Consider the following 26,124-nt stretch of genomic DNA (forward strand, 5'->3'; position numbering starts at 1 on the left):
CCGAATATTATCGTCCCGAAGTAGGAAATGCAATGTTACCATCGACGGAGCGAAAAAAATTTGTTATAAGGGGTTATTTGATTTTTTTGCGTGAGCGTTTAATCTGAAAGACTCTGTGTTACATCTAATCATTTTCATGTGACATCTGGCGTTACTCAAGGAAGTTATCGCTGTCATAATTTGCGTTTGATGTGCTTCAAACACACATACTTTATATTGTTCTTTCCTGGGAAGTCCACAGAAGGGCTAAATTTTATAAATTTGTGGCCGTTTTGATACTAACGCTTGGATTGAAAAATTAACAAATTTTACCAATGGTGATGAGACCACTGGTGCATCGTCAATCATAGTAATGCTTGAATTTTCAAACAAAATTCGACAGCGCTATCTGTTGAATTGCGGAAGTTATGGCGAAAACAGTAAAGCAACTACGCTTCACTGCTTGTGCGTACAGGGATGTACATCCCGTTGCGAAGAAAGTGGACATTGTCAAGTGCTTTAAGTCCACAGGATGCATCGCTTCCGGTATCTATAATATCCTTACATATCTGGAGAATGTGAGCATTGAACGGAAACCTGGATCCGGCCGTCTGACGGTGATACGCGATTGTAAACTGCAGCTGAAGCTAAAGCATAGGACGGACGGACGGAAAGAGGGCTACATCGTTTCGGGCTTCAGGCAGGTAGCAAGGTTCCAGACAGTTAAAAAATACCTAGCGGAGATGGACATCATTATGCAGAAACGTAAATCAAAACTGGCCGTGACGAAACAGCAAGCCTTGACCCAGAAAAAAGACAGAGATTGATGGAAAATGAAATTGTTCCGGCGAAGCAGAACTCTCGGATGTCATGGACGACGAGACATATTTAACGCTGGATGTCGAATGACTGGCAGGGAAACATCTACTTTACGTCACCTTCCTACCAAAAAGGTAAGTTCCACCGTAAATAGACCTCCCTTAACAAGATCTCAAAGGAGGTGCGTCTGTGGGTAATCACCAGTGAAAAGGAGATGTCAAAGGGTCTGCCATACAAATTAAACACAAATTTCTACATTACTCGGGAAATAATCAAGCAAATGAAACCAAATTTGGCATGTGGAGGCTTTAGGGAGCAATAAATGTTTTTACGGACACTCCACCCCCCTCTCTATGGGGGAGCTGCCATACAAATGAAACACAAATTTCTGCATTATTCGAGAATTAATCAAGCAAATGAAAGCAAATTTTGCATGTGGAGGTTTTAGGGTGCAATAAATGTTTTTACGGTGGTTAGACTCTCCACCCCCCTTTCTCTGAGGGGGGCTGCCATACAAATGAAACTCAAATTTCTGCATTACTCGAGAATTATCCAGCAAACATTAAATCGCATAACAAGCGTATATATAACATCATATGCCCTAAAATTTGGTTGGCATATAATGCGCCTAACTGGCATATGCATGCAAAAGTGGAGGCCATATACATACATGGCAAATGCTTACCGAATTTGTTGGGATGAATATGCAACTTTGACCGGCTATAATAGCGATTATGTATACGATTAATTACAGACATAGAAAAAAAACAACGGCGCAAAATAGTTTCGTAAATTTTTATTATAACCTCACGAATCGCCATTTTTATATATGAGTATTTATGTTCGTAGAAATAATAATTGATTGATTGACTTATGTTGGCAGTGGAATATGAATGTTTAAAATGACACAGATTGATGTTTGGTGAAAACTGCTCCGATGTGGGTTCGAACTCCGGTCGTCTGGATTATCATCCACCAGCTATCTCGCGCGGCTATCTGAAATTCAATTCAACAGCGGTAAAAACTTTCGAGTGCATCAGCATTTCATTGACATTTCAATATGATGTAATATGTTCTTTATTAGGATCTAATATGATTACTGTTTCATGATTTTCATCAGCATGCAACACGATTTACTACAGTACTGAATCGATTTAAAATATACGCTTATACGACACATAAACTGCATCAGCGTAATTATGCGCATATGATGCGGATTAAATATATTTTACGACAATATACATCATAAAATTGAAGTTTATTATACCGAATTGCGACATTGATAATGGTATATAAAATCGAGTTTTTACATTTTATGCGATTTCAAATATACACGATACATACTTTGATTGATATTATATGCGATTCTGATTTATACGGATTTCTTGTAAGACTTGGCACGTGCAAAATTATACGATTTAATGTTTGCTGGGTAATCAAGCAAATGGAACCAAATTTTGCATGTGGAGGTTTCAGGGTGCAATAAACATTTTTACACTCCACCCCCTCTCTAAAAAATTATACTTCGCTGCTTTTTCAAGTGAAAATAATTCCGACCAGTTCGACACCCATGTCCAAATTTAATACGACCGCAAAGGATTAGTTATATTATTGATTAAATGGAACAATTTTCGAATTCAATTGAATTCAACATATTTGCTCTGTAAGTAAAGAGTTTGAACAGTTACCATGTAAGATCAATTCATGCATTATGATAGATTACGTTATTCGTTACAGGCAAATTTAATGAATGGGTCTGACTACCCTTAGGTCATCCATATACTAATACACAGCATTTGACAGCGTCAAACATGTCTCTCGCGTGAACTGCCAAACCCTCAAGCTGGTGTAAATCAAGGCGCTTGACATACTTCCAGGTGGGTCAAAATAGTGGTTTTCACATTTACAGTCATGATTTTACAGGATGAAATTAACACACTTCCAACATAAAAAATAATGAATTAAAATTTACTTTTCTGTAGCGAATATGTATTCCATTCAATACAGTATTACGTTTTCTCGCAAATTGTGAAATAATATTAAACTGAAATTGATCATATCCTCTTGGCCGGGGCGTGGGTCTGACCGTCCGTTATTCTTTTACGTATGATGTGAGGGTCACGTGTATACATATATTTACGTATGAGAGTCATTTCACTCGTTTATCGTTGGCCCTTTTGGCCGGAACAAATCGAACCAACCTAAACGTAAGATGAAGCTGAACATTTCACAATTATTAAATCGGAGGTGATCTGGCATAATGGTAACATCCATACCCCTCACGCTAGTGGTCACGAGTTCAATTCTCAATCCCGACATTCTTCCAAAAATGGAAGTAAAAGTGACGAACCAGTCAAAAGTGTTAAAAGTCACTTTTATATGGAAAAAATTCAATTGTTTATCTCAAGAAAAATGAAATGTTATTTATTGTGATAGAAGCGCAGAAATATTCCCTATCAATTGATGCAAACACCTTTGCTATCTATTAGGAAATGTTCGAGTTATAAGCATTCGAGATCTTTCAGTTTTTTCTACATATTTAGTGCTTAAATTTTCATTTCATCCCCCATATATTCTTTAAAGTAGTCCTACGTCAATAAAAAAACAATGCTATGAATGTACAGTGATTTGCCTCTAAATGGAATAATTGTACATTTGATCCTGTAATTGGAATTTTTTTTCAACATTCTTTGTGCAAGTTTCTACAACATGATACCTTTTTAGGAGTGTTTTCAACCATCTTACTAGATTACGTATTTTGCACACTTTTCTAGTGGTTATTTATTAGACTTTCAATGATTTACATATTTTAACTTGTTTTTTAAATTATGTTGTGTCTGTTGATATGTCCAATAACAGGTCACAATCGCCTCTAATGCGACACTGAGAGGTGTCTCGGTCTGTCCAATTAGAGGCAAATCACTGTAGTTACAAAATAGTATGATGTGATATAATGGTATCTTTGTGAATTCCTCAAAGTTTATTTGTATTGTCAACATTTTGTTTTGCATTTTCATCATTTTCATGGGACACACCGTGTTCTCCATTACAAAAACGAAATAAACAAACATTGTGGCACTTTGCTAGCATATTAAATTTTTCCAGAGTGTCCTGTATAACAGAGAGCTTCGAAACAGTGGCGTAGTGTGCGGGCGGCAAACCCGGCATTTGCCGGGGGCGCTGGCCCTCTGGGGTGCCGAAATCCAGGAATCTTGAATACCATTTTTTCCTACAATTATATTTCCCAGTTATTATATTTCATCTTTCAATTGAGGGAAAAAAAGTCACAGGAGGGTTGTGTCCGAGACACGACCGTATAGTTGACGTAGGATTCCGTTAGGCTATCTGTTGATTTTGGATATGTTTGAAGAATTACATCGTTAAACTCTTTGATAATGATTTGATAACCCTGAAGAGAGCCGTTTTGTTTGATTGTTGGGTATTGTTTGTTCACTCCACCAGTTCTTACCGAGTGATGATGACAGAAGGATGGTAAACAGTCGTTGGATGGTGCGTTTCAGATAAAAGATACCGAAGTGAAACGAGATATGATGAAAACCGCCCTCTGTGATCCTAGACGAGATGTCTCATGTGATATGTATGAATGAAATGAAGAAAAAAAAACTCACCAATGTTATATAAGATAATTACCAATACCGAACACAATTATCAATTTTTCTCATCAGTAAAAGCATGTTACATATTTGAAAGTAAAAACGTAATTTTCTATTATAATTTTTACTTTATGACCCAATATTCAACCCATTGCAAATTTTAATTGGACTAACAACACCTAATACTATATGAAGAGCATATGGGAAATCACTTTTTTAATATTTCTTCACTTTTCCAATTTTTCACGCCGTATAAACTTTCCTTGGGTGAAAATGAACACAACAAAACAGACAACTTAAACAAAACGACCTGTTCTGAAGCGGGAACACACCTTGGTTTTTATTTATGAAAATTGAATTAAACCGTTTAATATATCAAGTCATTTTTAACACAACTGCTACCATATACAATTTTAACTTACACTTGTGCTAAATTTTTCACAATACACGATCGGTCATTGACATGAAATTTCACGAAGCAACCAACATTAAAGTTCTAAATTTAAATTTTATTTGCTAGAATTAATCATATCACTCACCTTACTTGCAATACAAAAATGCCCCCGACTTGCATATATTTGCCATGCCGTTTTCCCCCAGGCAGCTTGGTTTAGATGTCTCTGTTAGGGAATACATCTCGGTAGGAACAAAAGCTCCCCCTACTTTCATGTATTTGAAATGCCGATTTCCCTCAGGCAGCTTGGTTTTGATGTCTCTGTTAGGGACCAGCCGCATGCGTCGTCAATTTCGACCAATCAGAAGTGGGTATTTCCGTTAGGATAGGGGTTGAGATTGTTCAATTGTTCGATAGTTAGTTTGATGACATATATTATTTTCTTCAATATAAAAAATTGTTATGAAGTGCCGAAATCGATTGACGCAAAAAAATCATCAATCCATCATGAAATGACCGAGAAATAAGCGTTTGAAATTGGATAATTTTCACGATGTACTCGATTTTCGATTTTCAATTCGTACCCCAATATGTTCCCGAAAGACGTAATCCTACGTCAAAAACATCCATCATGAGAAGTTGCTTCTGTCCGTACATTAATAAAACCAATAACCTTTCTCTGATTTTCGCAAAATTGAAACCCCCAACACCACATTATATCAATAACCTTTTGATTATTCGCTGCGCATACCTGAGCGCCTCTCCATGCAATGCAAAACAGATGCATGGAGTCAATGCAGAGGGGCGGAGGGGCGCCGAAATAGGCCGTGAATGGCCGTACGATGTTCTACAGTTAAAGCCTGTTTCAGTTAGAATTTGGTCGCATAAAGTAGGACATTTCTCAGCATAGAAATAACGTATAAAAATGGGAAGGATGGGATTTTGTAGGTTTATCAACTTTAAGATTGAAAAACATGAAAATTATTCGTCATCTGTTCGGATGAATTTTGGAACTTTTCGTGTGATTTTGCTATCTTCTTGGAAAAGTGGTGCATTTGAATTGAATTTTTGATGGTTCTGCCACATTTCTTCAATTTGCCTTTGTCCTTTTTGCCTTTTGTTTTATTGTCCAATTTCTCTCGAAAGTCCGAACAATTTGGTGGATTGATAGTTTTTTCAATGAAGTCGATTTTTTTCTCCTTATACCACTTGATGCCACCCTGGCTGTAATGGCAGCTTGTCAAGTCAGACCAGAACTTCACTGGACCATTGTGTGATAGAATGAATGGCAAAATTCTGTTCTAAAGACTCCTCTTTGTAATTGTTGCCCCAGTGATGACAACCAATCATCAACTTACGAGCAAATTTATTTGCGTAAACAAATTTGAACCTACCCTACGCTTGACAAGGTAAAATTTGTTACCGACTTTTTGTCTAAAAATCCTTTTTTACGTACCCTATGATCAGAAAGTACCGGGATTTTTTAAATAAAACAAAATAGAGTTAAATTTCAGGTAAATTTATTTTATCTCTTTCAAAATACGATTCATCTGAAGCAAAACACATGTGTCAACGCTTGACCCAGTTCTCCATGCATCCCTGGTAGGCCAACGAAAGGATGGTTTTAGTTCCCTCGTAACATTCTCTTTGATCTTATCGATCAACTGAAATCTTTTTCCACGAAGTGGCAACTTTAACTAGGGAAACAAAAAAAAAAGTCGCACGGGGCCATCAGGCTTACTCGGTGATTTTTACTTGATTCTGGTTTGGTGAGATGGCGCATTATCATCATGCAAAATCCAAGAATTGTCGGCCCACATTTCTGGTCGTTGGCGACGTACATAATCTCTCAAACGCTTCAAAACGGATAAATAATATTCTTTGTTGACTGTCTAGCAAGGTGGAAGGTACTCATAGTGCATTACGCGTTGACAATCGAAGAAAACAGTCAGCATCACCTTCACTTTTGAGTGGTTTGACGCGGTTTTGAGCGCTACTCGGACGATTCTTGCTTTGTTTCTATGTCAAATTCATAGACCCATGTCTCGTCGCCCGTAATTATTCGTTTCAGATTGGATCACTTTGAGCTTGATAAATCATCTCTTCAGCAACTGTCTGTTGATGGTGTTTTAGCACGAAATTCAGGTCCTTCGGAAAGAGCCTGGCTTCCACGCGTCTCATACCCAAACAAGATGCTGTGCCGTTCCATATGCAATGCCAAATTCACTAGACATCTCTCTTTCACTTTGTTCAAGTTTTCATCGGTGTTCGACGTCTCCCGGTAACGTTTGAGTACGGTATTCACAGTCGATTTTGGAAATATGAGGAATATTGCAATCTTTCCTCCCGATCACGTCGGGTTCTCAATTTGATTGTGCGTTCCATCGTCGATAACTTTTGGATGTATCCTTCAATCTTGACGAATTCTGTACTACTGAGCTTGAGCTTGAGCTTGGGTAGACTGTACAATTCGTAGTTGCTCTCCGTGATTGACCTTAACCAACCAAATTGCACAAAGAACACACAGAATGACGCTTGGGACTAGCAAATCATTCTCGCTGTGCAATTCTCGGTGATTCGAGCTTTAAATGGTCAATAACGACGCCGACCACGTCCTTACAGTCACCAGGGGAAGGGAAGGAATGTTAGTATGATATTCGCCGCCCGAAGGCTAGAAAGGTCGCCTCTATAGCGTGGTTCCCTAGCGTTTATCATGGGAGGGATAGTTGTTAGTAAGGAGAGGTAAGAATCAGGATTCACTGAGGTAAGTGATGTGATTATAAAAACGCTAACTATCGACCATTTGACGAAATGAAATTCCGAAAATCTCACGTGTCACGATTATCTTTAGGTATCCCGAAAAGGAAAACCACAATCGCGAGGACGGAGAGTTATGGGAAACCTGAGAAGGTAACCAATAAAACTCATCTAAAATCAATTGGACCCACGATATATTCTTTTATTCATTTCGCATACTCTATATCTGACTTGAATCGTATCAACGGAGAATCATCTTTGGGAAACCTTAGAAGGTAACCAAGAAAACTCGTTTAGAATCAATCGGGCTCACGAAATATTCCGTTAATCAACGAGCGTATTATTTATCGAACTGCAACGGTGGGCAAGAATTTAAGAATTATTATATAATTAAAGAACTAATGAATTAAAAATTGAAGAATTAAAGAATTAAATCAAAAGTACGATTCAGACGCATTCCGTTATATTCCAAACTGAACACAGTAAAAAAAATGGGGCCATATTCGATAGCTGCCTGATCAACATTTTAAACATATAATATAGAATACAAGATAATACAAGAATCACATATTGACACAAAGGAAATAGGAGATGGAATTAAAAAATCTGGAGGTTGAAACTTATAATTAGAGTCGTAGTTGCGCGACATACGTAATAACATGTCACGGTCACGCAAGTGCTAGAAAGAACTTGTCTACTATGCAAAACAATACCACCAATACATGTGATACGTTGTCGCTTCCTCCAGGGTAGCAACACAACACTGATTAGCTCGTTTAATGTATACAAGACGCGCGACTATATTCATTGGACGGAATTAATACACGAACACTAATAAATTAGAAAGGCTAACGGCACTTTTGTCTATCTTATCGCTGCACTTCCGAACTTTTGCTCATGTTTTTCCTTATTGTTCGGGAAACTTTTACGTTTTTCATCGTGAGAGCGATTATATTCGGAGAATGTGTGGGAAAGAACACACGTACATCTATTCAACCTCCGACGACGGTCACAGATATCAAAACACAAATATAAACCATGAACGAAACTATAAAAAGGAAGGCAATAAAATATGACACTGTCTGTTTTTTCTTTCTTCGTTCTCGCGCTGTTAAAATAACTTGACGAATTCTGTACTACTGAATAAACAAACCACCCGGATCAAAATGCTGTCAATAGTTTCTCGATGTGACAACTAGGGGCGCTGAAGCGAATAAAAATAAGCGACCAAATTCTAACTGAAACACACTTTATTGCTTAAGCTACAATATAAGAACGCATACTTCTAAATAATGTCGGTGTTATTGAAAGGCAATTTTTGAGCAATTTTGTGCTGGAATGAAAGAGCTTGCTAGTCTGGTTTACACTGAAGTAAAAATGGCACAGACCGCGCATCGTGCGAACACAGTTTACGCAATCGTAAATTGATTGAAAATTATCTACGTTCTAAAATGAACCAAGACCGACTCAATGGCTTGGCTTTTTTTTTATCGAAAATGAATCGTTAGCAGATCTTGATTTAACTGCAATTAAGGATCATTTCGCTCCAGTTAAAGCACCCAAGGCAAAGATTTGACTAGAGAATAAGCGAAGCTGGGAATGATTTTTCCTAACCTTCTAAATACGGATAAACTGCTCAAACTGAACTTTGATATAGGGGAGTAGCTTTCTCAAAATATCAGAAACTCAAAGTTAGTGAAAATATCGTATAAATTTGTATTTTTTTGGGGCGTTATTTCCATAGTTTGCTGGGGACGCTGTCTACCCTCACTACGTCGCTGCTTCGAAATAACCCAAAACACGATTATTTAAACAAACAAACGATTATTTAAATTCCCAACCCAAACTCAATTACTGTAGCCATGTAGCCGGCAATTTTTATAAATGTAATTTACAGTAGGGTAACACGGGGTGAGTTGGACATATGGGGTGATTTGGACCACCCGTTTATCTCAAAAAGTACGGCTCAACTTGGATTTTTTATGATGTCTTCTCCTTCTACTGTTGAACCGTATGTACCTAAAGTGAAAAAACTTTGGTAAAATTCGACAGGTGGAAGGAAACGGTAGCATGAACACATCAAGCACTTTGATTGTCAAAAAATGTGAGTTTTTGGATCGTGGTTTTAAGGTTTTCCCCGCTGATTAAACAAACTTTTCGTGTATTGTGCAGTAAAGTTCTGTTCGTCTACAGAGGAGGAACAATTTGATGCAGCGAAACTGTCAGTCTGATAACAATAAATGGAATTAATTGCATTTAAATTTTTGCATGTTGTGTGGGGTGACATGGACACGTTTCTGTGGGGTGAATTGGTCCTACAGGTATGAGGCTTTTCTTTGGTATAATTGATTTCAGATGACGCTGAATTAAAAAAAGGATGGGCAGACAACGTTGGAAAAGAGAGAGCTTGAAAGAGCAACACAGGCCATCAAGAACTGATTTTCTTTGACCAAGCATCGAGAGTATTTGAAAATGCTCGAAAAACAGTGAAAAGATCCATGCAGAATTCGAGATGGTCTCAATCCAATTTTTCTGGTCTGGCATCTGACCAAGACACCTGGTATCGATCCCAGAATACTGTTACTGGTTGTAATATTATCCCAAAATACTTTACATGAACATAAGTATGTTTTTTCGATGAAACACACGCTGGACCAAACCACCCCACAGACGGTCCAAATCACCCCGCACCAAATTTTAATGTGCAAAAATCATCTCTTTTATTTTATGATATATTTGGTAATTTGAAGCTTGATATAATGATTAAACATTATTGATTGAAAGAAAACAAGTGTAGCTCAGTATACAATGTGACATTTTTTATTCAGACCGTATTGGTTTGGAAATATTAGGCGATTTGCTTAGGTGGTCCAAATTCCCCCCTTTTCCCCTACATTGCGAGCCACCTGGTTGGTGTATTCGGTTTTCGCGGTGATTCTTCGTTTTTATTCGCACGCGTTCTGGGTTTTGCCCATTACGGTCTCGTTCTGATATCAGGTGTCAAATCGTTGTCCGCTCGTAAAATTAATAGCCCTTTCGCTACGGGACACGGGGCCTAGCTTTTAATGACATCCCACGTCGCGATCAGTTTGATGGTTTTTTTTCTCGCTCATGTGATCAGACAAAGAAGGAAGGGGAGAGGTTTTGGCGCTAAATAGTGCGACGATAGCTGTATGGGAATAAATTAAATGGTAACCCAAAAGTGCGCTCGTTGAAACGTTGTTTGCGTGCAAAATATGGAACGCTCACACAATGGGATGTGTAATTGAAACAGAGGAAGAAAAAATCAAATAATTGTACCACTACCGGTGGCATGAACGGCTCCCAATAAAGGCCATTTTATTGCAGTTTATCTCTAACTTTGTTATCCTGTTTGGATTTAGTCCTGGGGGAGTTGAAGCAATTTTGAAATAATTTGATTTTGTATGTTTTGCAGCAACAGCAGCACGATACTAATGCTGCAGTGTTTCGTAGCAGGGATTGCACATGACGGCGACGCGAAAGGTGCTTTGACCCCCCCGTAGTCGTGATGCGACCAATTCGTGCACGTTTATTGCAAAACACCGCAAAATCTGCTCTCACCCCGGCGGAAACAGGGTTTGAGAGCTATTGTTTGTGCTTTCGCACGTTCGAAAATAAATCAATCCCCGGGGCAACCTGTGGGAATAAAATCACTCGTGTGCGAGCAAGGTAAGCGGAAAACGGCACTTGGTCTGCCAATCAATTTCTAATCAAACCAGGGGCGGAAGCACGTCCGCTGCTGCGATGATTGTGTGGGTGTTGAATTTGTTCAGCCGTTGAAAAATTCATTTACGACTGAACCATCGTTTCAGGCCGATCGCGTGCCACTGAATGCATTGGTAGCCGGAAAGCAACTGGTTGGTACCTTAGGTCCGATAGCCGGTTGAATCGGAAGAACCGAGAAAGTACATGTTTCTTGTCGAGCTTATCAACTGATATTGTCAAGTTGTCCCCACACCCACACCGAATATGTTCCACTATTTAAGCTAATCTGGAATACACGTAGAGCCTTAGTGGGCTTCGCAGCCGTGATAGAAAGTTCATTATACCATTATTTAAAATGTGTCTGCGAATAGTGTGTTTCGTGGCAATTGTTGTTAGTTTTCTGCTGAATCATATGGTGAACGGGGCGTGTCATTACTCGCTGGATATGAAGTTTGGCTCCGACTATTACATGACGTCGCCGATGTACCCCCTTCTGTATCCCCCGAATACGCAATGCACCTATCGCATCAACGCCCCGTTTGGGTATAGAATTAATTTCACCTGCCAGGACTTTCAGATTCCAAGTGTATGTATATCTTTATTCTTTCTTTATTCTTCATTCAATTTTATGAGTAACTTGAGACTGTTGTCTCTTTAATTTTTACACTGATTTAAGTATGAAGTAGTACGCTACTGATTATGAAATTATTGATAGAAAAAATCATAAGATCAACAAACAAAGTGCTCTTAACATTTTCTCCCAAACACTATCCATGAATTCAAAAGATTTAATTCATTGGGCTCTGAATTCCGGTGTGATACGTATCAAGAATAATAAAATATAAACAGTATCTTCAATTGTATTCAATTGACAATTACTCCGATGAAGAACTTGTAAACATTAATAGGTGATTATTGTTTGCAGGAAATTATACTTTCAGTCCCCAACATGATTTGAATTTATGATGTACAGAATTTGCGGAATAACCGCATATTTTCTAGAAAAATATTGCCGTGTGTTTTCTGTGTGAAGTTTTTTGAATTTGAAATTGAATTTGAAGTCTGTTTAAGACAGATTTTGCTCTCGGGTGTACCAGCAGGTACACCCAAATAGTGCCTTCATCTAAGTTATGAATCACATAATTCCACAAAATCTTGTTATATTTGTTCAAAATTTTAAATTTCTTTCATCGTGTCTTCATTTTCGATCCGGACACTTTTTCAATCATAATTTGAAATCCGGACACTTTTGCTTTTAAATCCGGACACGTTTTTTCTTTGCAATTGTTTGAGAGAAATTATTTATTAATTATTGTAGAACTTATTAACGGGTGCGTCATAAGTAGCGGGACTAAATGGAAACATGTTTGGTACAACGGTTTTTTTTATTAATTCAAATATTTATTGTACTTTCGCAAGCTGACCACTACAAGATGGCGCTACACATATATATTTCCAAAATTATATCAATATGGGTATCAAATGAAAGGGTTTGATTAGTAGAAAACAGTAATTTATGAAAAATGTAAATCCAAGATGGCGGCCGCTACAAAATGGCGGATTACATATTCTCTCAGAGCCCCAAATGAAAGGGATTGACTAGATGACAGTTATTCATGAAAAATGGAAATCCAAAATGGCCACCACTACAAGATGGTGCCATATTTTTTTACCCAACCACATCAATATGGGTATCAAATGAAAGAGCTTGACCGGTAGAATACAGTTATTGATGATAAATATAAATCCAAGATGTCGGCTACATCATCTGTATTATTATTATGTTTAATCATAATGAAACCGTTGAACTTAAAAAGTGTTTTTTACTTATTTAATTTTTTTAGTTTTTAGTACATTATCTGTATAATTAGTATATTTCTCTACAATAAAAACCAGTCAACAATTTCTTTAAAATTTTGGATTTGAATTTTTCATAAATAACTGTGTTTTTCTAGTCAAGCCCTTTCGTTTGATATCCATATTGATGGGGTTCTGAGAAAATATGTAATACACCACTTTGTAGTGGCCGCCATCTTGGATTTATATTTTTCATCAATAACTGTATTCTACTAGTCAAGCTCTTTCATTTGATACCCATATTGATGTGGTTTTGTAAAACAATATGGCGCCATTAGAAAAAATATGAAATCCGCCATTTTTATTGCGGCCGCCATTTTTGATTTTCAAGATCATGAAACACGCGTACGCAGACTGCAGAGATAAAGGTGTGTTCCAAATTTCAGATCAATCGATCAGCAGGAAGGGGGTTAAATTTATTTTAATGTGGGACAGCGCTACAGACAAAGTTACAAAGTTACCTACGTACATACAAACGGGTCATATAATCGACCCCGTCCTGTATACCGAAGAGTTTTGCGGTTTCCCGGATCGAAATTCTTTGCTCCACACTCCATACTCCATACTAAGGCTTCTAACATACCCTCATGCAACTCCTGCAATGAGCAATTTAATCGTCAACTTTTGACCGTCCGGATTTAAAATCATTTTCTGAATGTGCTTTTTATTCCGGACATTGGTTTGTGAAATTCACATTGATTTTTGATTTTTAACATTTTTTTGTTAACAGCTAGGTACTATGTTTGACACTAAACTAAATTGACACAATACCTACTATCAGTCACATTAATTCAACATGCAAAAAAAAATGTCATGGTTTTGGCATGATATTGAATGCAATGAAAAATTGTCCGGATTAAAAGGCGTCTGGATTCAGAAGCATCATTGTATATACAGTCAAAGCTCTCTATAACAACAATCTTTATAGCGACAAATCTCTCTATAACGACATATTCAAAGGTCCCTTCAAAATCGCATAGAAACTATTTTCTTTATTGCGACATTTTTCTACAACGACCTTTCCCTATAACGACACATTATCGCTTCTATTTACTAAAACATAACATTCTCTATAGCGACAATTTTCAATTTCACTCCACTCATAGTGTGTGTGTCAATGTCAGTCCTATGTTGTTGTCTTATGTTGTGTATCATAAGGCTTAATCAACTGTGAACATCTGTTTAACGCCCAACTGATTTAAATTTTTAAATAACTTACAAAATACTTACAAAAACAAAAATTTAAACCATAAAAGGTAGGGAAATCTCTTTGAAACAACGGGCGGGATGTTGTACAAGAATCCCGTCCTAGAACAAAAGAATAAATTTGCATTAAATTTGCAATAAATTTACAAAGGATTGTATTATACGCACAATTGTTATATAGATAAAGCTTTTGATATCGAATTCAAGCAATAACTTGAAGTATCGTTTGTTTCACTTCGAAAATATTCACTGCTCAAAATTAGCTGAAGAACACGAAAATATTCAACGCTTAAAATAAATTGGACATAATTCAAAGGTTCGGGCAAGGTACTAAAAAGACAACATTGCCTCATGAATTCAATGTGCTGCATAATTCGAATTCATTCATCATCAAAAATATGGACTAGAGTCGTTAAAGGGGAAAGAATAATTGCCCCAATGATGTTCAATTGATATAGGTTGTCTGGCGATGAGGTAAAAAAATAAATCATTTATTAAATCAGGGCCTGACGGATCATTCAACAATGAAACTATAAGCATACCCTCTGAAAACCAGCAAGCAGATGCTGTTCAGATTAGCTATGCTGGTTTATTAACAATAAAATCAATTTATAATTCACTATTTCTTTTATCTAGAGAAAATTTAGTATGCGGACGAATGAGTTGGATTTTATATTCATTGTTTATTTTTTTTGTTCTCTCCTTATAGCGACTTATATATATATATATATATATATATATATATATATATATATATATATATATATATATATATATATATATATATATATATATATATATATATATATATATCTTATGGACTTGGAAAAAACGTGGATGTGATAACGAAAAATACATTTTGGGCGGAACGAAGTTTGCCGGGTCAGCTGGTTCTCTATAATGACGGTCCCTTGCGATATCGCTATAGCGAGTTTTGGGGTTTCCCACCGGTTATACGCAATCCACTTAATCTGACAATACACGGCTTCCACTAGGTTCTGGGGTTCGTTTCAGCTTATAGCAAACAATCAATTCTCGCGTAACTTTTGAAAAGATCCTATGTAACATTCACATCAACTCGAGAAAGTTGAAGACCGGTACATTGCTCCGCGAATTGTTCGAAAGGAATCGATCTTTATTACTACTTTTACCACTAACAGTCAATAATAACTCTGAAAAACCTATCGTAACTGTTGTTATGTGATTTTAGTTTGAAAGGCTTCAACCGAGCGAAAAATGTTACATTGGACGTTTTGACTGACCGCTTTGTACATTGGACAAATTACGTTGCACGATGAGAATTTGAAAACAACTACTGAACTACGATCCAAATACTTGCACTTCGTGCTAAACGCAGATCATTATTGTTATCACTCGTTGAATTGCACTAAAAACGATATCAAAATCTGAAAATAACAAAAACTCAAAATGACCGAAGTACGACTTCGTGTTGTTTTGATTGCTTTGTTATTTCGGACCTATCGAGCGTCTGAGGAAAGTGGCGTCCGAAGTAACTGTCGAGTGCTCAAAATTCGAATCTGTACATTGGACATTTTTGTATAGATGATAAAGAGGCGAAAGGATAGATACTTGAACGATTGTTTTCGCAATGCATTCAATGATTGAGAACTAATAATGTGCAACAATTAACTCGATTTGTTTACATTTGTTACTTAGGACCTATTCAAAAGTTAGGCGAGAATTATGCTCGCAGATAGTAGTTCGAAGACAGAAAATCAATAATTTTTAGCACCAAAAAATATTTGGCTACATAATTTTGGTAATTTTTGAAATACTGTTAATTCGCAAAAAGATGGTATGTACATCGTTTTAAAGTTAAAATTTTAGAATATTTAACGTACAAATTTCTATCTTCGCAGATTGGACAAAAATATCGGGAAGACGGTCGGTGGTCGGTGTTAAGTTAGACCGGACTTTGAGACATTTTGGGACTTAGAGAAACACGATCTCGAAGATTGGTGCTATAAGGGGTTTAGCATTCAATAAGGGGTTTAGTAAGGGGTTAAGCATTCAAAACGATTTCGATACGTTATTTCAAAAATTTCGATACGTTATTCCTGTTGCACGCGTAATTTTCCAAATCTGATGAATGTGGTATGTAGCTTCCGAAATGCTTAACCTAATGCAGTCAATAATAAGTTCTTTCTAACTCAACGCTGACCATATAAATAACGATTTCTTTCATTCAGCCTTTGAAAATTGACACAATTTTTTTTCTAACTAAGTCAATAGCAAATCCAATCAACCTTATCAATCAACATCAACTTGTTTTCTAAATGGAACGTTTCTGTAGGAAAAATTTGATCTTCCTCTTTGACGATGAATAATTCGATAAATAATGATCTCACCGCGAATCGAATAGATATTTTGACAACTCCAATAAATTCTGTATAAAGTTATTTATTGCTTTAATGAATAAAAATTTGTTACAATTATTAGCATTGAATTAAAAGAAGGCGTAAAAAAATTTTTTTTGTAGTGTTTCAGAAAATTTTCTTTTATTAAATTTTTTTTAAATTTCGCAAATATTTTTATATTCCCTAATGTTTGTAAACAATTTTTTAGCTTTTTGTATCCCGAAATCTCTGTGAACGTTTCTTATTGATACATTTATTCATTTTTTAAGATCAGTCAATGTTTTCAGTAATTTAGTGGAGAACCGCATCGCAAATTGTACCAGAAGTGCAAAATGCGAACCCTCGGATTAAACTATTCGTAACTTTCGCATCGAATCATGAGTTTATTTTGATTTTATTTGAATACATTAAGCCTCGCGTCGGTCCCTGTTAACTGAGAAGGACAACAACAAAGTTAGAAAATGATGTCTAGAATAGTCCACCGACGTGGGACAGACGGAAATTTCATTGAGTTTCTGCAAACATAGCTTAACCCTCTTTAGACACTATAATTACTTTCTGGTTCTTCTCTTTTTCGTAGAAATATCCACGCGCACCTCCGAAACCTCTGTTAAATCAAAAACCACCCAAAGTGAGTATGCTTTGAGATTAACTTTTTTTTCGGACTCGCCAAAATGAAGATGTGATTTTTTTTATAAACTACTTACGAAACTTTGCGAAATTGTTACAATCTAAGAGAAGTAATATAAAAAATTAATCCATTGTACGTGGAAAAGTATATATAAAGCCATCGTATCGAAATTTCACAAAACTTATTTTCATAATATGTGCACCCGTGGCCGAGTGGTTAGCGTCTCACATAATCAAGCCGGGTGTTCAGGTTCGATTCCCGTTCTGACCGGGGAATTTTTCGTCTGAGAAATTTCCTTCGACTTACACCGTGGTCACGCGTATTCTAGAGCTTGCCCCTCGGAATATATTCAAGGCGTGTTATTTGGCTTAAGAAATCTCAAATAAGTATCAATAAATGACGTTAGTTAATGCATACGTTGAGACGGCAAAAGTTCCACCGGGAACGGTAACGCCATTCAAGAAGAAGATTTTCATAATATTAAATTGATTATATAAGCAACATATATATTTTTCTTTAATGGTATTTTCCAAAGTATTGAAATTTAATTTTTTTTTCAAAAATTTATATCATAAATTTGGCGAGTTCGATACGACACCTCCATACATCGAACTTTGGTCAATTAAAATAGCTTTTGACGTAGGACTACGTCTTTCATTTCTATACCGGGGTGTAAAATCAAAGTTTCGAAAACGAAAGCGTTACGCCGGAGACCGAGATTTTGAGCGTTAATAGCTCCTAAACAACTGAACGAAATGGTATGATAAACACTTCATTCGAAAGATAAAATGTCTACGCGTTCTATACTTGTTACTTTCTGATCCTAAAACTTGTTTCAATAGTCTTAAAATTGCTTTCAAAACAGACTATTGAAATCACCAATCGGTATATAAGCGAGCGCCGCTCGGAAATCCACTCAGTTCAAATTGAACAGCGATTGGTGCATGTTGTCGCTGTTGTGGTGAAGCTCTTCATTTATCATGAAAGCGCGGATGAACGGTGTCACCAAGAGCCTGTTTGTGCACCTTAGGCCAGAAGGGAATCCAACAGGAGGAGAGTGATGCCACAAACGGTTCCCCGGGAAGATCTCGAAGCAGCCGCTACACACACACACACACACACACACACACACACACGCGCGGAATTCTTTCCGTTTGGATGCCATTCAACATCGAGAAAGATCTGAAAAATAATCTGCCAGTTCCTCTGGGAATTTAAAAATACATTCATGTGAAAGAGTTTATTTGAATGTTTTCTATCCATGTAACACTGTGACCAAATATGTTTCAATCAAGTGCTATTAACAGATGGTTATCGAGTTAGCAATAACCACTGGTGGGCTTCCAGTATCGAGGAAAATGTGGAAATATCTAATCGTTACTGAAAGTAATCTGCCAATTCCTCTGGGAATTTAAAAACACATTCATGTGAAAGAGTTTATTTGAATGTTTTCTATCCATGTAACACTGTGACCAAATATGTTTCAATCAAGTGCTATTAACAGATGGTTATCGAGTTAGCATTAACCACTGGTGGGCTTCCAGTATCGAGGAAAATGTGGAAATATCTAATCGTTAAAATCGTTAAAATAATCTGCCAGTTCATCTGGGAATTTAAAATTACATTCATGTGAAAGAGTTTATTTGAATGTTTTCTATCCATGTAACACTGTGACCAAATACATTTGGTTTTGTGATTTTCAATCAATCGCAATTAACAAGATAGCTTCTGAAGATTATTCTTCCCCATCAGTAGGATATTTCCGTATCCAATATTGGATGCATAAAACCTTGTGCCTCCAACGTAACGCTCTCGTTTTCGAAGTCCCAAAATATTCATTCATTCAGAATGAATTTAGATTCAACTTCAAACAAATGATCTCTAAATCAACGATAGTCCTACGTCACCCTTGCGGTTATACCATAGATATAACCCACTTCCTGTTTTTTAATAAAAATATGTTAAAAACTATCGAATGGGGCATGTTATGGGCTATAATGTTTTTTTTTAATGTCCAATTCAACTTTTGAGTAAGAATTTTTAACGGGTTATTTGAAATATCATTTCTCCTAATTGACGAATTTCATGTCTACTTGACTGACCATTGGCAGCAACATCTCAGATTGCAGTAAAACGTTGTGGGTGTAAAGACATTGATCATTTTAACTCTTACTTCTTAATTCAAATCTTTATTAGACTACATTTTGAAAAGGGCCAAAATGTTTTTCTTTATTTTTTACAAAAAATTATAACTTAACAATTATAACATCTACAAAACTTTGGGCAAAGATGAAATGTAGGAAATCGTTCGAATTTTTAACAACGAAAAACTTTTTTTAAAATTACTTTTACTAATTATTAATGATTAAATTAATTACTGTTACTAATTATTTTCTGAGAATTAAAAACATACGGTTTTGAGAAAAATTAATTTCAATTTTTAAAATAATGTTTTTTTTTTTAATTTTTTTGTATTTTTAATGAAAATTTAAACAATTTCGTATATTTAATTCTTCGACCAGAATTTTGCAGATATATATTATAGTTTTTAAGTTATATTTTTTTTTGGTAAAAAAAAGAAACATTTTTCGGCTCTCTTCAAAAAGTAATCTCAAAGTTACTTATATGACCAATATCTTTACATCCACAACGTTTCACTGCAATCTGAGATGGTGCTGCCAATTCCTAATACGATTTGGCATGACATCCGTCAGTTATTTCATTCATTTCTCAACAATTTTGCTGTTCATCATATTTTAACACATGTATTTCAAGTATTGATTTTTTTGAAAAAAAAGGTTTATGATTCTGGAGATGCCCTTATAGAAAATTAGTCGTAATTAAAATTAGTCTTCTGAATAATATATGTGTCATGAAACTAGCTATCGAACAATTGAAAAATATCAATCCCTATCCTAACGGAAATATCCTCTTCTGATTGGTCGAAATTGACGACACATGCGGCGGGTCCCTAACAGAGACATCTAAACCAAGCTGCCTGGGGGAAATCGGAATTGCAAATACATAAAAGTAGGGGGAGCTTTTGTTCCCACCGAAATGTGTTCCCTAACAGATACATCAAAACCAAGTTGCTTGGGGGAAATCGGCATTGCAAATACATAAAAGTAGGGGGAGCTTTTGTTCCTACCGAAATGTGTTCCCTAAAAGAGACATTAATACCAAATCGTTATCAAAGAGTTTAACGATGTAATTCTTCAAACATATCCAAAATCATCAGAATCCGGAATCCTACGTCAACTGTGCGGTCGTGTCTCGGACACAACCCATCTGTGACTTTTTGTTCTCACTGAAGTGTGTTCTCCAACACAGCCATCTAAACCAAGGTGCTTTACATTACGTGGCGTTTGTTCAAATTCTTTACTTACACTGCAAATATGATGAATTCAATTGAATTCAAAATTTGTTCATTCAATCAATAATTTAATCAATACAAACAAATGATTACTAAGCCAACGGTAGTCCCACGTCAATCTTGCGGTTATATCATAGATATAACCCACCCATTTTTTAACTTAGGACTACGTTTTTCAGTAGAGTGCCAAATCAGAAATCACGATTTATGAAATAAAGATAGCGGTAAAAACTACTTTTGCTACGAATGAATTTAAATGATTTACTCGCCAATCGAATCATATATTTTCTAAGATTGTTTTGATGTGCTATACATTGTAATTCTCTAATCTTCAAACGATTTGAATTAACGAAAATTGGAAGCCTTCCTATTCGTCCAACCCCTTTTATTTGCCCACCAACCTGTGTTGTCAATATTACGCAACTTATGCACATGTGAAATATAATATATATTTCACTGTGAATCAAATGCAGCGTTGGTTCTATGGGCATCGCGTAGAGAGGAAATATTGCAATCTAAGCTCGGGCCTCCGCCTGCAAATGACGGATCTCAATAATAGCATGTCCGAATAAGAACCTGAAATTATTGAGAAACCAGAGCAGTGGGTCCAAAGCCCCAGAAAAGGAGGATGGTTGTAATAGCTGTTATCCATGGTTATTATGGAAAGGAAGTAATGGATAAACCCCTAAACCAAGGTGTGAAGCGACCCGTGCCGAGGGATGAATGGTAGGGGGGGTTTTAAACCTTGCCGTTAACGGAGCCTGTGGAGCACCAGGGCTCCCTCCACAGTATCGTCTGCCCTTGCTGCATTAAGCCGGTCACTGATGTAGTGGACCTTTTTTACCGAGAGACTCGTGGGACTTCTATGAATAATCCACACCCAAATGAACAAAGCGAGCGGTCGAAAATAACGCAGAACACTAAGGTTCTGCAAATAAATCTCCATCACGCTAAAGCAGCATCTAGCGTGCTGTCTAGGAGGTTTATTGAAGATGCTATGGATTTAGCTTTAATTCAAGAGCCTTGGGTCCACAAAGGAAGAATACTTGGTATTCATACTGGTTCATGCAAGTTATTCTACGACGACAAGCATGACTCCCCAAGAACTGCTGTTCTAGTAAAAGCAAATATTAAATGCTTTCCTATAACAGAGTTCATTCAAAGGGACATCGTCGCGATCAGAGTTGAGAGACCAACCGCCAAGAGAAGATCCGACATAATAATTGCGTCGGCTTATTTCCCTGGTGACGTACCTGAGGCACCTCCCCAAGAGGTTGCGGCGTTCGTAAATTATTGCAGAGAAATCAAAAAAGACTTCATCATCGGCTGTGATGCCAATGCTCATCACACTTTGTGGGGTAGTACTGACATAAACAGTCGAGGTGACTGTCTTTTAGAATTTCTCTCTTCAAACAACATTGACATTGCCAATATAGGCAATGAACCAACGTTTATAAACGCTATCAGACAAGAAGTCCTGGACCTAACACTGTGCAGTCCGGTAATTTCTTCAAAAATACACAACTGGCACGTTTCGGAAGAGGCGTCTTTGTCTGATCACAGACACATTATCTTCGAATGGGATGGTGGCTTGACAGTACAGAGAGAATATCGTGATCCAAGAAAAACCAACTGGGAACGATATTCACTTGAACTCGAGTCAGAAACTCTTAACACAAGAATAAGGTCGATTCAACAGCTCGAATCAACTTCAAAAGAATTAAATGATACGATAGTTTCTGTCTACAACAGTAATTGTCCACTTAAGAGAGTTTCTTCGACAAGAAACGTTCCATGGTGGAACAAAAGGCTCGAGCGGCTACGTAAAACAGCGCGGAAGCTGTTCAACAGAGCTAAAATTAATTCGGATTGTACGTGGCAAATTCGACGATGTGATATCGAGTAGGATGCAGATGGCCTTAAACCTTACACAATCATGGTGTATCAAAGAAGGTCTGAGCATAAATCCCTCAAAAACAACAATTGTTCCTTTCACCAAAAAGAAGAAACTGCATCTGCAGACTCTAAATCTTGGAGGAGAGGAAATAAAATTCAGCGCTTCAGTGAAATATCTAGGCGTAATCCTAGATGCTAAACTAAACTGGAACGCACACTTAGATGCAATTATCAGTAAGGCCAACATTGCCCTATGGGCATGTTCTAAAATGATAGGTAGAACATGGGGCCTGAAACCAAAAATGGTTATGTGGGTCTATACAGCAATTGGGCGGCCTAGGATAACCTATGCCTCATTAGTATGGTGGCCAAAGACTAAGGAGACTGTAGCTACAAAAAAGCGAAACAAACTCCAACGACTGGCATGCGTTGCTGTAACAGGAGCAATGCGAAGCACACCCTCAAAGGCATTGGAGGCTATCCTTCACTTGTTACCTTTGGGTCAACATGTTCAGCTGGAGGCTAATAGAAGCGCTCTAAAGCTAAAAAGATATAAAACAATATTAGACGGGGACAAAACTGGTCATTTGAGCATCCTGAATCTCTTACCCGTTGGACCAACCTCAGAGATGAACAGCGATTGGATGGAGCCAAGGACCAATTATGGTATTCCATACACAGTGATCGAACTTTCTCGGTCAGTATGGGATGAGGGTGGTCCCGATGTTCGTAATGGTTCAATCCTGTTCTATACCGATGGGTCGAAAATGGGTAACAGAACAGGTGCTGGAGTGTATGGTACCAGAATAAAAATTTCTGTAGCTATGGGGAACTGGCCAACAGTTTTCCAGGCAGAAGTAGCTGCAATAATAGAATGTATAAATGTCTGCCTTAAAAGAAACTATAGACATGCTAACATTTGTATCTTCTCAGACAGTCAAGCAGCACTTAAAGCCCTCAATGCTTTCAAGTGCTATTCAAAAATTGTCTGGGAATGCATTTGCCTTTTACGACAACTGTGTCAGAGAAGTTCGGTACAACTGTACTGGATTCCTGGCCATTGCGGTATAGAGGGAAATGAACAAGCAGATGAACTCGCAAGACGCGGCTCAAGCTCACCTTTCACTGGTCCAGAACCATTCTGTGGAATTTCTGAATGTGTGTTGAAGAGTGAGCTGAAGAAATGGGAAGACTGGGAAGTAATGGCCAACTGGATGGCTGTACAACTCAACCAGTCAAAAAAAATTATCACGCCGAGTATTAAAATTACTCAACAATTGCTGAGTCTTAATAAGAAAGACTTCAGCACATTCACTGGTCTTATAACAGGACACTGTCCGAGTAAATACCATCTCAAAAACATAGGTTTAGTGCAAGATGATATTTGTCGCTTTTGTAATGCCGAAAGCGAAACCTCGGAACATTTGCTCTGCAAATGCGGAGCACTAACAAGACGCAGACTTCAACACCTTGATAAGGCTATTCTGGAGCCCAAGGAAGTTTGGTCTGTGTCGCCGATCAGGACTATAAATTTTATCAAACAGATTATTCCTGATTGGCACCTATCTCGCTATAGCTTTCAGTCTACTTCTTCATCAATAAGCAGTAGATAAGCTTGAAGCGTAGTACAAAAAATGGGGCATACCACAATAGTTCAAACTAATGGACGCAGTGGTTCACACCCAACAAGGGAAAAAAGAAGCTCCACCTGTTTTTAACGGAGAATAAATAACCTATGAAAATCACACTCTCGACTATGCTAGCAAGAAACCACAATTTTTTCCTGATACTGAGAGGTTTTACAGAGGTTTCGAAGGAAAAGCGAACAGTGGTGCAATTATGTTCGATGGAAGCACCGGATCGGCTTAAATGTCGTCTGACGAGAGTGCTACTGTGTTTATGCATGACATTTACATTTTGTTATTATTATGTATTTTGAGTCGAATTGATTTTTATAACTGAGTTTTTGTGAATTCAGGGGTGTGATCGGAGTTTTTGATGACTTTTTCCCATCGATCATTTAATTTCCGTGAATTCGAGCATTGTTTCCGGGTTAAAGTCAAAGTGCAGCGTATTTCAAGTCGGATGCTATTGGCTACCGGTTCTCGCGTTAGCTTTATTAGGAATTTCGTCGAGAGGGGTTCAAGTGCTTTCTGTGGGGCTTTGAACTCCAAACGTATTTCGTGTTAAGCTGAAAAGACACAGAAGAAAAGGTTTAAACTACGATATGTAACACTTTTGACTTCTCGAAGTTGGAAGAATTTTTCGAAGCTTCAGGCGAAACAGGAGATTGTCACATGGAAAATGAAAAACGCGGAGAATGCCGTGCATTGTTTCTATTTTTAATTACACTTCTTAAATGGCAATGATTTCGCAATGTATTGAAATTTCATAAAATTCATATCTTTGTTTTAACCCATTAACGACCAAGCTGTAAAAATTATTTTTTTCACAAAAGCCATTGGTGTAATTTTTATTATTGGCGTTACAGAAATCCCAAACTTCAAGAATTATTTTTTTCTGTTCTTCCGTTTCCCGGAAAATGACAAAAAATAAAAAAAGCGCCAAACAAAAATATTGGCCAAAACCTACATTTTTGGTTTTGTAGGAGGTTCAATCAAATGGTTTTTTTTCCTACATCACAATGTATGTTCTTTTATCAAAGTAATACTGTAGAAAAGGTACATATTTTTACATTTTATTAAGTTTTTTTTTGTTAGGTTATGTACATAACCTATACTTTCCGCACATAGTTGCTTTTAACCGAATTTATTGTCCAATAAAGCTATACTACAAAATTGAATGAAATCGATGGTAAGTGATAGCTAACAAACTGAGCTATCATTTGATGCCAAAACCTTACTATATAGAAACTTTCCAAAGCCATGAAAAATTATCAAAGTTGCTGTTCGATTTTTCGAACGCTTGGCCTAAAATGGGTTAATGAGTCCGACACAGCACCACTCTATATCAAATTTCGGTAAATTGAAAAGGGTTTCCAATAAAATATCGAAGAAGACATGGGGACAGGGGGACTAAACACATTTATAATAATAAAGTCAATTTTTGAATTGAATTTTTTAACTGTGTATTTAAAATGTCATTTTTTCAAAAGAGTCCATCGATTTTCCAACAACTTTTCCGTACAATATATTTTAATTCGACATCTGGATTTCATGTTATGATTTTTCGTAAAGAAGGATGAATGATTCTTGATACGCCCTCTTACAAAAATCAGTCGTAACTGAAATTGATCATCTGATAATGAAATTAATGATCTTTGGTACCAGCCACCATACGCACAAGATTTAAATAAATGAGAATTTCGGGGCAACGGCCGGCTGATTTGGTGTGAAATCATTGCTCTTAAATACGTGAACTGCATGAATTCTTACACTCTAAAAGTTCGTTTTCCATTTCTGTTAAGATTTGCACATTTGCCTTCAATAGGTATCCATTCATGAAACAAAAAAAAATGTTAATCTATTTGAATA

General features: G+C 36.9%; 1 protein-coding gene across 1 annotated transcript in view; it reads left to right on the plus strand.

The window, feature by feature from the left end:
• The first annotated feature begins 11,622 nt into the window (after nt 1-11,622).
• LOC129768273 (venom serine protease-like) overlaps nt 11,623-26,124 on the plus strand; it is a 21,625-nt gene continuing 7,123 nt past the window's right edge. Inside the window, exon 1 of the mRNA XM_055769797.1 lies at nt 11,623-11,875. Within this exon, the coding sequence (XP_055625772.1) occupies nt 11,645-11,875 (231 nt within the window). The 5' untranslated portion in view covers nt 11,623-11,644. The remainder of the gene's footprint in view (nt 11,876-26,124) is intronic.

The sequence above is a fragment of the Toxorhynchites rutilus genome, chromosome 2 (assembly GCF_029784135.1).
Source record: "Toxorhynchites rutilus septentrionalis strain SRP chromosome 2, ASM2978413v1, whole genome shotgun sequence".
Taxonomy (NCBI): Eukaryota; Metazoa; Arthropoda; class Insecta; order Diptera; family Culicidae; genus Toxorhynchites; species Toxorhynchites rutilus.